The sequence below is a fragment of the Pogona vitticeps genome, chromosome 1, assembly GCF_051106095.1.
Source record: "Pogona vitticeps strain Pit_001003342236 chromosome 1, PviZW2.1, whole genome shotgun sequence".
In the NCBI taxonomy this organism is placed as follows: domain Eukaryota; kingdom Metazoa; phylum Chordata; class Lepidosauria; order Squamata; family Agamidae; genus Pogona; species Pogona vitticeps.
Genome location: NC_135783.1, coordinates 321,877,481 through 321,892,975, shown reverse-complemented (window position 1 = coordinate 321,892,975; position 15,495 = coordinate 321,877,481). Strand labels below are relative to the sequence as shown.

The 15,495-nt window shown below is 44.3% G+C and overlaps 1 protein-coding gene and 1 long non-coding RNA gene across 3 annotated transcripts in view; both read left to right on the top strand.

Moving 5' to 3' along the window:
• The first annotated feature begins 482 nt into the window (after nucleotides 1-482).
• LOC144589148 (uncharacterized) lies at nucleotides 483-789 on the top strand. The gene is made up of 2 exons (XR_013545061.1): nucleotides 483-567; nucleotides 601-789. It is a non-coding gene; the product is annotated as an uncharacterized LOC144589148 (long non-coding RNA).
• A 12,216-nt stretch (nucleotides 790-13,005) lies between these two features.
• The window catches only part of ISM2 (isthmin 2), a 40,279-nt gene continuing 37,789 nt past the window's right edge, over nucleotides 13,006-15,495 (top strand). For both annotated transcript variants that reach the window (XM_072986487.2, XM_072986488.2), the window contains exon 1: nucleotides 13,006-13,266. In XM_072986487.2, the coding sequence (XP_072842588.2) occupies nucleotides 13,129-13,266 (138 nt within the window). In that variant the 5' untranslated portion in view covers nucleotides 13,006-13,128. The remainder of the gene's footprint in view (nucleotides 13,267-15,495) is intronic.

The window sequence follows — 15,495 nt, the reverse complement described above, 5'->3', positions numbered from 1 at the left end:
ACCCATAAGTGAACAGGTGGGTTCAGGAAGCCACCTGTCCACCTGGGTCCATATTTGTCTATGAATATCCCATTTCTAATAGAGAACTTTATTTTCCCCATTGTATTCTTGCATAAAAGACAGTTCAGGTCAATGTAGTATGTGGTATATGCCCCCTCCCCCATCAGCTTGATTCTTTACATCTTGGTATGGATTCCAGAGCATATGCAGCATACTGTGTGCATGTGTTTAATAAAATGAAAGAACATTAGTACTTGCCCTTTCAAAATATACACAGGCCAAAATCCTGTTGCTTAGTGTAGTAAATTACACTAGACTCATTCAATCATTAGGGATTTAGTGATCAACTCGTCCATTAAGCTCCATTGATTCAAAGGGGCATACCTCAGTTGTGACTTTAGCATCACAAGTTGCAACTAGAATAGGCCTATTTGAATCAATCAAACTTACAGAGAAGTTGACTTACCAAATCCCCACAGATTCAATAGGTGTATTCTAGTGGGACATATTGTGCTAAGCAAAATGATTTCAGTGACAGTTGGGTCAGGCTCTGGTAAATATGTATAGGTTCACATGTATTTTAGACATACATGCTAAAAGATGCATGCACACATTTTACATTTAATGTAGCATGTATTTTATATGGTGTATATGCCATAATACAAAATGTTAAGTGAAGATTTGCCTGATGGAACCATAAAATGGTGTGGGGAGCAGTATTGTTTCTTTAACCAGGTTTATTGCTATGTTACTGCTTGAAATGTATGAGACTACATCATAAAAGGCCTTAAATGACTTAATTTAAAACCTGTAAGCTTAGTTTATTTTCAGATGCCCTGTGCTGCTTAATATTCAATGCTGATTTGAGGTCTCTCCACATACTTGATAGGTTAGTCAAGCATTAAGTAATAAAAGATGATAGCTATTTTTCACCAAGTCTTCCTTTGTAGTTGCACATGAAGAGTTTTATCGTGCACATACTACCACCTCTGCTTGTTTGCAAATAAAATATTACACAATTGTGTTATCTTGGCATAGATAACCTCAGTAAGTTTGCAGTTTTCCCACAATGTAGTAAATATTCACAGTAATGGTCACCATGTAACTCAAACTAGGCAAATTATCTTGGGCTGGTTACACCAACTCAAAATGAATGTGTGAAATTGCTTTGTTTCTTAATTACATTTTAAATGCCTATTTTTGGAGTTTATGATAGCATTTCGTGAAATCTGACTCTCATTTGATGGTATGATGATTTTAGATGTGTTGCTTCAAACTCCATTTCTTTGTGAAATGAACTGAAAAAGGTGAGGTTTAGAACCATTTTTTCTTCTATATGTTGTGCTTGACATGAGCTTTTTGGTTTTTGGAAGCTGGTATAAGACTAATGAGTTGATAGAAAATGTTATTTAAATAGGTAGCTTATCTGTTACAGCTGACAAGTTGTCCAGGTATGTGGTGGCATAGGTATATGAAGCTGGGAAATGCCAAACATTATTAGGTGGGTACCAAAACACTGTCCATAAACAAAGGCACTAAAGTGGGTAAAACTCTCTCTATTGTTCATTTGCCAAGTGTACCTTCTTTGGTCAGTATTTTGTAAGCCGTAATTAAAACTGTCTCCTGTGTTCATGTGCAACAGTAAAGGAGGGGAAATCTAGATGGAAAGTCAACTAATGGAGCCTGAGGCTTAAGGCTTGTTGGCCCCAAAGCTAATGGTGGCCCATATTTTTATACCCCTGGGTAGGGTAGCTCTCCAAGTTGCAACTTCTAAGTCTTAAATTGCACTGTGCTTCTATGCCTCTCTGGTAATAATGTACATATATATATTAGATTTTGTAATAAACATTAACGTTTGAAATGAATTTTTAAATTACTTCCCCAGAATGTTTTCTTCCAAAATCTGACTTTTTTACATATTGAGTAAATAACAAAGTTGAGTACCATGTGGGTAGGGAAGAAGAAGAGTATCAGATCCTACATTGGCTTAGAAAGAAGTAACAATGCATGTTAAGCTGTGAGAAACTGCTTGACAAAATATAGTTATGTTGTGCTTAATAAAGACTTCACAAAAAGCTTGCATGAGTATTTCTATAAAGCTGATCTGCTTGAAAATACTCTATAGCAGATTTTCATTGAATGTGAGAAGTTGACCTGGAGTAAAGTGACACCTAAGAGTGAAAGGCTCAGCTATGTTAAAGAACTATGGATGGAGGCTCATAACACTGTACAGGAGGCAGCAAAAAAAAACATCCCAAAGAAAAGGAAATGTAAGAAAGCAAAGTGGCTGTCCCAACGAGGCCTTACAAATAGTAGAGAAGAGAAGGGAAACAAAATGCAAGGGAGATAGGGAAAGTTACAGAAAATGGAATGCAGACTTCCAAAGTATAGCAAGGAGAGACAAGAGGGCCTTCTTAAATGAATAGTGCAAAGAAATAGAGGGGGGAAAATAGAAAGGGGAAAAAAGATAGATCTGTTCAAGAAATTTGTGCAAAAATGAACATAATAAAGGACAAAAATGGTAGGGACCTCACGGAAGCAGAAGACATCAATCAAGAAGAGGTGGCAAGAATACACAGAGGAATTATACCAGAAAGATCTGGATGTCCTGGACAACCCACATAGTGTGGTTGCTGACTTGAGCCAGACATCCTGGAGAATGAAGTGACATGGACCTTAGAAAGCATGGCTAACAACAAGGGCAGTGGAGGTGATGGCATTCCAGTTGAATTATTTAAAATCTTAAAAGATGACTCTGTTAAGGTGCTATCAGTCTATATCCCAATCCCAAAGAAGGGCAGTGCCCAAGAATGCTCCAATTACCGTACAATTGCAGTCATTTCACACGCCAGCAAGGTTATTCTCGAAATCCTACAAGATAGGCTTCAGCAGTATGTGAACCGAGAACTCCCAGAAGTACAAGCTGGATTTTGAAGGGGCAGAGGAACTAGAGACCAAATTGCTAACATGCGCTGGATTATGGAGAAAGCCAGAGAGTTCGAGAAAAACATCTACTTCTGCTTCATTGACTAGGCAAAAGGTTTTTTACTGTGTGGACCACAGCAAATTATGGCAAGTTCTTAAAGAAATGGGAGTGCCTGACCACCTTATCGATCTCCTGAGAAATCCATTTGTGGGACAGGAAGCAACAGTTAGAACTGGATATGGAACAACTGATTGGTTCAAAATTGGGAAAGGAGTACAAGACTGTATATCGTTCCCCTGTTTATTTAACTTATATGCAGACAACGTCATGCAAAAGGCAAAATCAAAAGATGCCTGCTTCTTGGGAGGAAAGCCGTCACAAATCTAGACAGCATCTTAAAAAGCAGAGACATCATCTTGCCGACAAATGTCCGCATAGTCAAAGCTATGGTTTTTCCAGCAGCAATGTACAGAATTGAGAGCTGGACCATAAAGAAGGCTGACCGCCAAAGAATTGATACTTTTGAATTGTGGTGCTGGAGGAGACTCTTGAGAGTCCCCTGGACTGCAAAGAGAACAAACCTATCAATTCTGAAGGAAATCAACCCTGAGTGCTCAATGGAAGGACAGATCCTGAAGCTGTGGCTCCAATACTTTGGCCATCTCATGAGAAGAGACGACTCCCTGGAAAAGACCCTGATGCTGGGAAAGTATGAAGGCAAGAGTAGAAGGGGACAACAGAGGATGAGATGGTTGGACAGTGTCATCGAAGCTACCAACATGAATTTGACCCAAGTCCGGGAGGCAGTGGAAGACGGAAGGGCCTGACGTACCCTGGTCCATGGGGTCACAAAAAGTCAGACACGACTAAATGACTAAACAACAACGTTATCCTTGATATAATTCTATCCTGTGACAGACTCGCATATCTCATGGTATGGATGGTAAAGTATTGTCCAGCGTCTTCTACAGCAGCAATTCCCAACCTTGTTCTTGGGCTGCAATTCCCAGAAGTCTTCACTACCAGCTGTGCTGGCTGAGACCCCTGGGAGCTGCAGTAGAACACCTGGCGTACCCTCATTTGGGAACCCTTGCTCTAGAGGTTGTTGGACTTCAATTACTGGCAGCTCCAACTAGCATGGTCAGTAATCGGGCATGGGAGGTACAGTCCAGCACCATATGGAGGTTCATCCTGATCTAGCCAATTTTTTTTCCTTGTAGTATAATGCATAAGCAATTCCAGGAGGAGGAGGTTGATGAAGATGGATTTGACTGCTGCAGAACATCAGTAAGAAGATTAAAGCTGCCTAATTTGAAACAGGACTAAAGTGCCAAAATTCTGATTTTAAACCAATATTAATATGAGCTCTTATTTATTTACACAGCTCCTCCTATTTGCCACATGTGAGGGAAGAGAGGACTCACAAATTGCTTGAGCATATTGGAAGTCTGTTTTGGAACAGTTTGTAATGGAACTGTACTCTGTAATTAAGGCAGTTAATGGTCCGTAAGGCCAATTTGCCCTTCCCTCCCTGTGTAAACGACAGCTAATTGTTGCACTTTTACCTGTACATGGAATACAATGATAAAAAAATAAAGGTCAGGGACTTGTCTTGTAGAAGTAGAAATAACTACCTGCTTTCATAAAACACCTTTAGGTCCAACTCATCATATATGTGATTCAAATAATGTATGCATGTATTGTGCAAGAGTCCCTCAGGAACGTAACTCTTTAATCATGAATAGGATTTGCTAACACTGAAGAAGGGTCAAGTTCCTCCAGAAGTTCTTGGTCATAATTTCTGAGTACAGAAGACGCAATTTAGAATTATAGAATAATTGAGTCGGTAGGGGCCAATAAGGCTATTGAGTCCAACCCCGTGCTCAATGCAGGAATTCATGTCAAAGCAGATCTGATATATGGTTGTCCTATTTTCTCTTGAATGCCTCCAGCAATTGGAGCGCTCACCATTTCCTGAGGTAATTGGTTCCATTGTCATACTGCTGTAACAGTAAAAGCGTTTCCCCCCCCCCTGAAATTCAGCTTAAATCTGGCTTCCTGTGTAGATTGAGCCCATTATGTGTCCTGCACTCTGGGATTATTGAGAACAGATCCTGCCCCTCCTCTGTATGACTACTTTTCAAGTATTTGAAAAATGCTATCTCCCCTCAGTCATCTTTTCTCAAGGCTAAACATGCCTAGTTCTTTCACTGAGTGATAGTTTCTCTCATCATAGTTCTATTGCTTAGTCCTGCCCTTCAATCTCTTACTCCCCATTTCTAACCTCTATTTTAAATTTTGTAAGATTCTAGGAAGGTTAGGTATGTTCTCTAATTAGGATAGTTAACCAGAATAAACATTTGAGAATGTGATATCTTCCATCAGCCTTGTGGTTTAATTATTGTAAATCATCTGCTTGCCATGGGCCATTCTGCTCCATTACAATGAGATCTTTGTTCTACAGTTTGGTTGGGGTGTGTGATTTATTTATTTATTTTTACTCTGAGGACCACCTGTGATGCTGACTTGGCGGTCAGGGGCAACATGTATGGACATACACACACAAGGGGCTAAAAGCAAATATGATGTTGGCTTCTGCCTTCAGTTTCTCAGCAAAATAAAATCCTCTATGTTCATTTGAACACAGTGGCTTCTCTCCACCCTTTTGTCCACTATGGAAAAAAAGATCTCTATATAAGGATCTTTCAGGGAAAGAAAACCTATTCTCAAGCAGCAATCTTAATATGGACTGTTTTTCCTCACTGCTAGTAGCAGAAGTGGAAGAGTGGCTGGTATGAAATTGGCCATGCATCCATAGGTGGGAGGACAAGGTTTAAGGCCTTTATAGGCTCCAGGTTGTGTACTTGCAATGTATATCCTAGTGAAGTAGAGTTAGGCTGTCAGATTCAGTTTTGTAGTTGTATATATTCAAATACTTGAGATTGTTATGCTGACCTCCATAAGCCAGATGCCCAAGCAGAATGAAATATTACTGCTGCTGCTGCGGTGGCGGCGGCGGCGGCAACAACAACGATGACGACGACGATTACTACTACTACTACTACCATGTTTCCCCAAAAATAAAACAGGGTCTTATATTAATTTCTGCTCCAAAAAACACATTAGAGGTTATTTTCAGGGGATGCTTTTTTCATGTACAACAATCTAAATTTACAGTATTCAAATAAAGTCATGTCATCTTCTTCTGGATGCTGCACAATGGTGGAGGGCGGGGTTTCACTTAACTAGGGCTTATTTTGGGGGTAGGGCTTACATTACGAACATCCTAAAAAGTCATAATAGGGCTTATATTCAGGTTAGGTCTTATTTTCAGGGAAACGGTACTATTACTATGATTACTACTACTAATAATAATAATAATAATAACAACAACAACAATAATAAAAGCAGAAATCAGCTGTGTAGGGTCCTGCTACACTGTATCACTGGGTTTGGAACTTGCTTTGAGGTGATCGGATGAGCATATAGCTTGCTATCTGATTTGCATTTGCTGTGGTTCACCCTATTTTCCACCAACCACATGTGTTTTAACTAAGAGCAACCCATCATGTCCCTTTTGCATGTTGTTCTGTTCCTTTCTAGCACAGTGCTAGGCCTCTAGCTTATATGGTGCAATTGGGAACACTCATGATTATCTGATTCTTCAGTCTGTTTGGCTGCCAGGGTGGATTAAAATTGATTATGTTTTTTTAATTGAAAAATTCATTTTTTAACATTTAAATTGGATTTTTAAAATTTTAATCAAACTTATTTTAATAAAATGCTTTTGGAGGAAAAATCTGCCTAAAGATAGTTTTGTATATAAGATATTATAGTTCAAAGGTTATTCAGCATGAAGTAGAATTTAGCTATGTAGCATGAGACTATATTCATGCAATATTTACCGTATTTTTTCTGTGTATAAGATGCCGCCATGTATAAGACATCCCCCACTTTTCTAACCCAAAATTCAGAAATCTAAGTGTGGCTTAGCAAGTGGAGGGGACAGCAGCGATCAAAGCCCTGCAGGATCCCTTTGATCCCTGCTTTCCCCTAAACTTGTTTTTGGTCTCTCCTCAGCTTACTTCCGTGTATAAGACGACCCTCAATTTTTAGTCTAAAGATTTTTGACAAAAGTATAGTCTTATACACAGAAAAATATGGTATGTTTTTGGTAAACTAACTCAAGTTATTCAAGTCGAGATAACATACACTTTTTCACGTGAAAAATGGTATAAAATAAACAAAGTTCAGGAAAAGACCTTAATTCCATTGTTGTTCTGCAAATCTATGTACAAACAATGAACACATTACCTTAAATGCTAGGTTTGAAATTTGTTTGGAGTGAAATACATCTGTACCAGGCTCTAAGTGTGAGGGAGAGGGGGCAAGCAGTAAAAATGAAAGTGAAACCTGAGCAGCTTACAAACCTTGGAATCTTTGTATACTGTTCATAGCTAGAAGGGTTTTTTTGTTTTTCTTAAAATATTTTGTTTAAACACTTGAGTTCATAAATATTGATGTTTAAGCAGATACAAGAATATGTAAGCTATATAATGTTATTGTTTTAGTTAAATAAAACTATTTCAGTACTCCAAATGAATAACCTATTAAACTAAAATCAGTTCTGATATAGCTGTTTTACTAATTTGACAGGTTATTATTCTAAATACAAATTATTCATCTGGTTACAAATATTAAAGATTACAGCTACCAGCAAGAAAGGGCAAACAAGGGAGTTCCACCCAAAAGGTTTGGAGTGGGAGAAGTTAGAATTTGCCATGTGTACCAGGAACCTAGAAATTATGAGGAAGTGATGGCACTTCCGGATTTTGAAAGAAGAAAGTGGCAAGATGCCATGGAAGAAGAAATGAGGTCCATGGAAGAACATAAAGTGTTTACTGAAACCAAGTTGCCTGCAGAACATAAAGTAATAGGTAGCAAATGGGTGTTCAAAAGAAAGTTACAAAATGTCTGGTTTTGTGATAATGTTAGAGAAATTAATTGAATTGGAATACTGCAAGACAGAGGAAAGTGTAGCAGATATTTTAACTAAACTTTTGAATGCTCAAAAGCATAGTGAAATAATTAAAGAAATGAGATTATGTTCTGTTCAGGTATAAAATTAGGAGGGGTGTCGAAGTATTGTGAATTTTATAGACCTGAACAGATCCAGAATGTAACATTAATGAACTGCCATAATGAACATCTGTGTAACTGCTGAGTCACAGTGACTAAGAAGAAGAAGATGCAATATCTGGGGATGATGCAACACCCATGTGGAGGAAGATGATGCAACACTTCAAGTGATTGGACAGAAGGATCAGTTTAATTGTATATAAGGGAAAATTGTGGACATTAATGTATCTCCTCCTTTCCTATATGCTTCTATCCTCTATGCTACTTTGCCTATATTTTTGCCTACCATGCCGAAGGTCTGCTACTTTGTACATTTGTATATATTTATTAATACACGTGTCTTTTTGTAGAAGAGCGTGTGTTTTTTTTCTTCAATCAGAACTCTGCACATTAAACAGCAAGAAGCTGACATAGTGCTGTAGCGCTATGCCATTTACTAAATTAAACACACAAAAAGGAAGTCATTGCAGTCCATGGAGTGATGGCCATGACAAAAGGCAGGGAAAGGGGCAGGGGCATCAGTAATCAAAAGGAGGAGAAATTGGACCACTTTTGTCTGGATCCTTCGCTCAGGTGCAAGATAAAATAGATTGGACCAAGATAAAAGCCTTTTAAACATGACCTGGGTTGCTCCAAATTCCTCCATCTAGTTGCATCCTTAATCTGATTTTTCCTCTTGAGGTAACTAAAACAGCAGCAGTTTTTTAAGAACAAAATCAGGGCCCCATGTGACTTTAATTAAAAAATCATTTTTGTGTTTTGGTTATAGTCCCCTCCCAAGGAGTATCAATAATTTAGATATGTAGAGCAAAATACATTGACATTCTTGTCATGTAAGCAGCAAAATTCTGGGCTACCTCAAAACCCAGTTCACTAGTGAAACAAGGATAGCATTCAAGCTGTTGCAAGGAAGAATGAAATACAGTGGACCCTCGACTTACAGACGGCTGCACTTACAGACTTTTCAAGTTACAGATTTCTCTGGCCACAAAATTTAGGTTCGACTTGCAGCTGGAGAATCGACCTACAGAGCGGGGGGGAAACCAAGATGGAACAAAAACAGCCAGTTACGGATTAATCGGTTTTCAATGCATTGTAGGTCAATGGAGTTTCGACCTACAGACTTTTCGACCTGCAGCCACCGTTCCAATACGGATTAATTCTGTAAATTGAGGGTCCACTGTACCTGACTGGGCATGACCGTCAGCATTTAATCCCTAATCAGGTATTTGGTGATTGCTTGTAATATGGCTTCTTCCAGTTTTATTTATTTAAAATAGTTCTACCCTACTTTTCTCCTAAAAAGAATCCAAGATGGTTTACAGTGTTAAAAAAGGGAAAGTATAAAAGCTAAGAACAATCCATTATTACACTATTTAAAAAATTAAGCACATTTAAAAAAAAACAAAAATAGACAGCCAGTCACTAAGGGAAAGCCTGCCTGCAGAATGGTTTCTGTCTCTGCTTGTGCAAGGACTGCATAGAAGGGGCAATTGTATTGAGTCTTTTTCCCAGCCAAATGGTTATGTCAATGGTGGAAAGCATTGGCCCTCCACATGTTTTTTGGCCTACAAATTCCCATTCGTCCCAGCCAGCAAGTCCCTGGTGAGGAATTAATGGGCACTGTGGACCCAAAACATAGGGAGGCTCACAGTTTTCCACCTCAGGCTACTGATTCTGCAGTGGGCAACTTCTGCAGATGTTTTTGCCTCCAGTTGCCATCATGGCCAAAATGATACGGGACTATGGCAACTGTAGTCTAAACCTGAAGATTCTTGTTCTACACTGTGGCGTGGCAGGCCACTCTGATGACACCACCAACTCAGGTCTCTCAGAATGCCCACCACACCATTTCACACTTGCTGCCACCAATTATAATGACTATTTAAGAAGGACAAAGGTTTCCTTCAAAACAAAACAGGTTTACTGAAATAACAACATAAAATATGTAAATCACAAGTAGCTAATCACGATGTCAATCACTGTTTCTTATTTAATCAATCACAGACTTTCCCTCACTGACGACTTAGGCACACAGGCCTCTAAACAAGCTCTTTCTCTCTCACCTCTAGATCTGATCTCCCACACTCTTCACACCCCTTTTTCCTCCAGCTCCTCCCTCTTCGTAAGGGACGTGGTGGCGCTGCGGACTAAACCGCAGAAGCCTGTGCTGCAGGGTCAGAAGACCAAGCAGTCATAAGATCGAATCCACGGGACGGAGTGAGCTCCCATCGCTTGTCCCAGCTCCCGCCAACCTAGCGGTTCGAAAGCATGCAAATGCAAGTAGATAAATAGGGACCACCTTGGTGGGAAGGTAACAGCGTTCCATATCTAAGTCGCACTGGCCATGTGACCACGGAAGATTGTCTTCGGACAAACGCTGGCTCTACGGCTTGGAAACGGGGATGAGCACCGCCCCCTAGAGTCGAACACGACTGGACAAAAATTGTCAAGGGGAACCTTTACCTTTACCTTTTACCTCCCTCTTCAGCCCCTCCCTCCGTCACCCCATTGGCTGATGATTCACTGCCCAGCTGTGACAGACAGGTGAGGTCAGGGCTGCCTGTTACATACACCTTTTCATCATTATCAGTTTTCTAACTTTTCTTGCATTTCTTTGCTTCTTGGGCACTGGGGGGGGGTGAGTGGAAGTCCAAAGCACAAGGCGGGTGGGGTGTTGACAAAGGCTGTCCTCAACACTGAACACAGAGAAAAGGCTAAACACTGTTGATGAATTTCACTCAGTATGATGTGTTAACAGTTTTTAAATTTTAATGGCTGTTCCATAAGCCTCACTCAAGGATTTCGGTATGACACAGTCAGTTGGGCTCAAATAGGTTTCGCTCTGGTGAATGCCTAGATGGGAAAACTAATTTTGCTAGCTGTAGTGCCCCGAGGGAGGAGGAGAATACAAACGGAAACGAATATTGTAGTTCAATGCTGGCTGCCTAAAAACAATATTTCCCTCACTTGCAACGCCTGATGTTTGCTCCTTATTCTACCCAAATTTAGCATGGAAAAATCCGGGAGGGAGGTCAGATGTCTCGCTTCCAAAAGATCTTCTCCGGCGCTGTGAGTGAATCCAAGCAAACTGGGTCGTTCTCCGCCTCCGCCTCTTCCTTAACGGCGGTGTCGTTGAGAAATAGCCATTCATGCGTATTTCGTACATTTCAAGAGCAGTCGATGCCCACCCTTGAATTCAGTTTAAGTAGCAACTTCGCAAGCTCTTGGATGTGCCACATAGGAATGGAGATGACCCCGGCTTCGGGTGCTTGGCCCTGCCTCAGTTCCGAGCCCCCGATGGAGCTGGCCGTTTAAGTCACTGATTGCATTGAAAAGAGGGGGGGAGAAACGCACGTGGGGTTTTGCTCCGAACAGCCATCCACTCCTGCCGTCGTCCTTCGCTCATTCATTCCCTCGGCCTTCCGGGAGGCATCCTCCCGCGTCGGGGGTCGAAGAAGATCCGCCGGAGGGAGGACAAGAGCCGCGAAGGCAGTCCGGCTGCCAGAGAGAGCGGGCGAGGCCGGCGGCGGCGGCTTGATCCCGCTTTGCAAACATCCAAGAGGGGAAACCCACCAAAATCCGCCAGAGCCGAGCCGCCGAGAGGAGGGGAAAGGGGAGAGGCCGGCGGCGGCGGCGGCAGGGAGGGCGAGGCGGCGAGGATGAAAGCGAGTCGAGCGGTAGGACTTGGAGGCACTTGGCACCAAGCGACGCGAGGAGGACGGGAAGAGCCGCCGCAGCAGCGACGGCGGCGGCGGCCTTGAAAGGAGCAGGACTCGGGCATTTGGGAAGAGCCCGGCCCAGCCCGGGCCAGGTGCGGAGCCCCCCCCCCCCGCGCGCGAGGGAGGGAGCCGCACACCTTTTGGGCGCCAAAGCCCGAGCTTTGGGGAGGGGGGGAGCTAAAGGCTTTCCCGAACAGAGAGAAGGGGGTCGCCTTCGAGGGCGGTGGAAGGAAAGGGGGGGGAATCGCCCTCACTGACTGAGACGCATGGCGAGCGCGCCCCGAAACACGCCGACCCAAACGGGCGCCTTGCGAACTGGAGCCGTCGGGAAAGCCTCGCCGCCGCCGCCGCCGCCGCCGAGGTAACCTGGGACCGAGTCCGGCGGGCAAAGAAGGGACCGGCCGAGTCCGAGCGGCGGGACGCCTTTGAAAGGAGAACGAAAGTGCGGCGGGGTCGGGAAGGTGAGCGAGGCGGGAAATGTTGGCCTGTTGTCCCAAAAAGCGACCTCCGGTCCCGGGCTGAGGCGATGGAGAAGGCAGCCTGGCGGAGGGGCGGTTGGACGAGGAGCTTTTCTCCGCCTGCCGGTGGAACCGGAGCCGCCGAGAGGATCCAAGCGCCTCGCGGGCCGGAGTCCTTCCGTCGAGGGCCTCCCCGGGGCAAGTGATTCACGTGCCGAGGCGGGCGGGCGGGAGGAGGAGGAGGGCGGAGGAGGCGGAGGCGAGGAGGACGGAAGGAGGAGAAATCCCGTTGCCAAAGGGATTACCGAAGAGGGGACAGTGAGAGGAGGGGAGAGGAATCTTGTGGCTCTCCGACCGGCTCTTGGCCACAGCAGCTGCGACCGGCCCCCCTCCTTGCTCGGTCTCTGGGTCTGCCCCCAAGGGCTCCATCAGCCATCAGCATCAGCCGCCCGCCCGGCCGCCAGCCAGGGCTGGAGAATCTGAACGGGATCAGCACACGGCGGCGAGAGAGAGAGAGATCAGAGGGACCGTGGAAACGCGAGCCGGGGCAAAGGGGAGGCCCCGCGCGGAGGGGGGCCCGAGGGGGGCGGGAGAGAGGAAGCCATCCCTCCCCCTCCTCGTTGCTTCACTCGGGGACTCGGCGCCGGGCTTTTCGAAAGGCGCCCAGCCTTGGCACGGCCGGGAGGTGGGACAGCGGGCTGCGGTTTTGCACGGGAGCGTTCCCCGCTTCCCTGACGGGGAGGGAGGGAGGGAGGGTGCCTGCGCGGGCCCTTTGGCCGAGCCTTGACGCCGAGGTGGGACGCGGGGGCGCCTTGGCTCGCCGGGCTGCCTCGGTGCGTGCCTCGAAGGGAGCGAAAGGGCCACGCCGAAGCGGAGGGAAGCGATGTCTAAGATCCGCGGGAAAGTGGTGCTTATCCTGAGCTTTGTGTTGCTGACCGCTTTTATGACGGCGGCGAAAGGACTGCCCTTGAAGAAGCCGCGGAGCCCCAGCCCGAAGGAGAGGAACTATAAATTGGTGGAGGTGAGTCGAGGCGGGGCCGGCGCGGGGGGGGGCGGGGGGGGGAGGAGGAGAGAGTTGCGCTTCCATTGCCGCGCGTGGGTTCACGAATGGAGGATAGAGCGCAGAGTACGACTGGATGCGGTTCTTGCTCTTGAGAAACTGGATTTCGGATGAAATGCCTCCTGACTTTTACCAGAAGGTGTGGCTGCAAGCTAGGAAGGTATTTCAACGCACTGCATTGAGAAGGGGGTTGGACTGGATGGCCTCATAGGCTCATTTCAACTCAAGTAATCCATGGTTCTATGTCAACTATGTAAATTTCTAAGCTCTTCAGGTGATTTCATGGAATCATAGAAAGTGAAGTTGGAAGGGGACTACAAGGCCATCAATTTAGTCTCCAGATGTTTGTTCTTCAGACAGTTCTTCTCCAAAGTGATTGAAGCACTTCCTTTTCTGGTTGTTTTTGTTTTGTCTTTAAGGGGGAAAAATCAAACAGCAGACATTTGCATAATCAGTTTGGCCTCTTATCTATATTATTGCACTTTACATTGGAGGCAGGGATTCTCTAGGTTTCTGTTGCTTTGGCTATAGTACCTTTGGTGTTTTCCATCACTGGAGGAACCACGGTCAAGGCAACAGAAACCTAGAGAAACTGACTGCATGCCCCCTCCTGCTTCCATGACAGTTTGGAGTGAAGGTGAAGATCTTCACATCAGCAATGGCTACCAGTACAGGACTGAGCTTTAATATAAGCAGAACACAGAGAGCTAGAAGCTTGACTGTGTATCGGACCAACAGGGTAACTAGGCTTCTGGCTTCAGGGGATGGCCTCCATCTCAAGAATAAAACCTGAGGTGGGGAATTTTTCTGCTGCGTTGTTGAATCCCTGCCTCAAGTGTAAAGTGCAATAATAATAATAACCCTATGCCTTCAAGTCAATTCTGACTTATGGAGACCCTTTTCAAGGTTTTCCAGGTGGGAATGCTTAGAAGTGGCTTACCATTTCCTTCGTCTCCAGGTGCCCTGGGAATGTGCAACTTGTCCAAGACTTCATAGGCTGGCTCTACTCACAGGAAGCATAGTGGGGAATCAGACTCCAACTTCGGTACCTATTGAGCTATCTAGCCAGCACTGTAAAGTGCCATTGCAAAGGCCAAAAACAGTTCAAGAGTGATATAGCAGCTCTTGGACTGTGGGGGTTACCCCCCTGCTCTAGTTATGAGTTCCTAGGACAATTATTTGTGCCATGAAACTGGGGATTTAAGGTGGATCCCAAAAGATAGGTAGTGTCTATGTGAAGCCCACTTTTCACCGAAATTGTCTTTTTCCCAGGATAGTAAGTTTCTGTATATCTGCCTTCTGAGATAATGAATTCTAATTAAGCAACGCACATGGAGGGAGGAAGTAGTAACTTGTTTGACATTTCACAAAACATGCCCATCTTGGTTCCTGCACTGAGGATGACATGGGCAGGACTGTCCCCACTGTGCCCACCAGATAGCTGGAGCAGGTACTACATGATGAATATTGTTGTGTCAGGCTTCATGCAGTACTCCCGGCAGTCACAGGTTTGTTAGAGTGGGAACACTCAAAGGGGGAGCAGGACTGTAGCAGCCATTCAAGACACCTGAAGGAGCACACCTGTAAGGTAGCGATCAGAAGCCTATTGCCCTTATGATGCATCATTCCAAATGTATGCCTGGCACCTCGTTGGATGTTTTATGGGTCAAGGTTGCCCTACTATTGTATGACTTGTGAGTCCTGGGTGGGTCTGTAAGATTGTGAGTTTTATACTGCTAAAGCATTAGGTGCTGATCCAGTGTGATGTCATAGATTGCTGAACTGGAGCTCTGGAAAGCTGCATTCATGTCTTTCCACTAGATAGAAAACTACATATGTGTATGGCTTATAAGCCATCAGGTTGGTTATTTATAGTGACCCTAGTAGGACTTTCAGCTGGCTGGAGAGCTCAGTGGTTTAGCTATCTGGCCATGGAAGTTGGGACTTTTATTCCCCACTGTGCCTCCTGTGAGTAGAGCTAGCCAGTGTGATGCTGGGCAAGCTGCACTGTCCCGGGATACCTCCAGAAGGAAGGAATGGTGAACCACTTCTAAGTATTTTCTACCTGGAATCTCCTTAAAAAATGATTTCCATGAGTCAGAATTGATGGCACATGATTATTAGTAGTAGTACTGCTTTCAAGACAAGAAAGTTATTTATGAAGTGTTTTCCAGTTCTAACCCCTCCCTG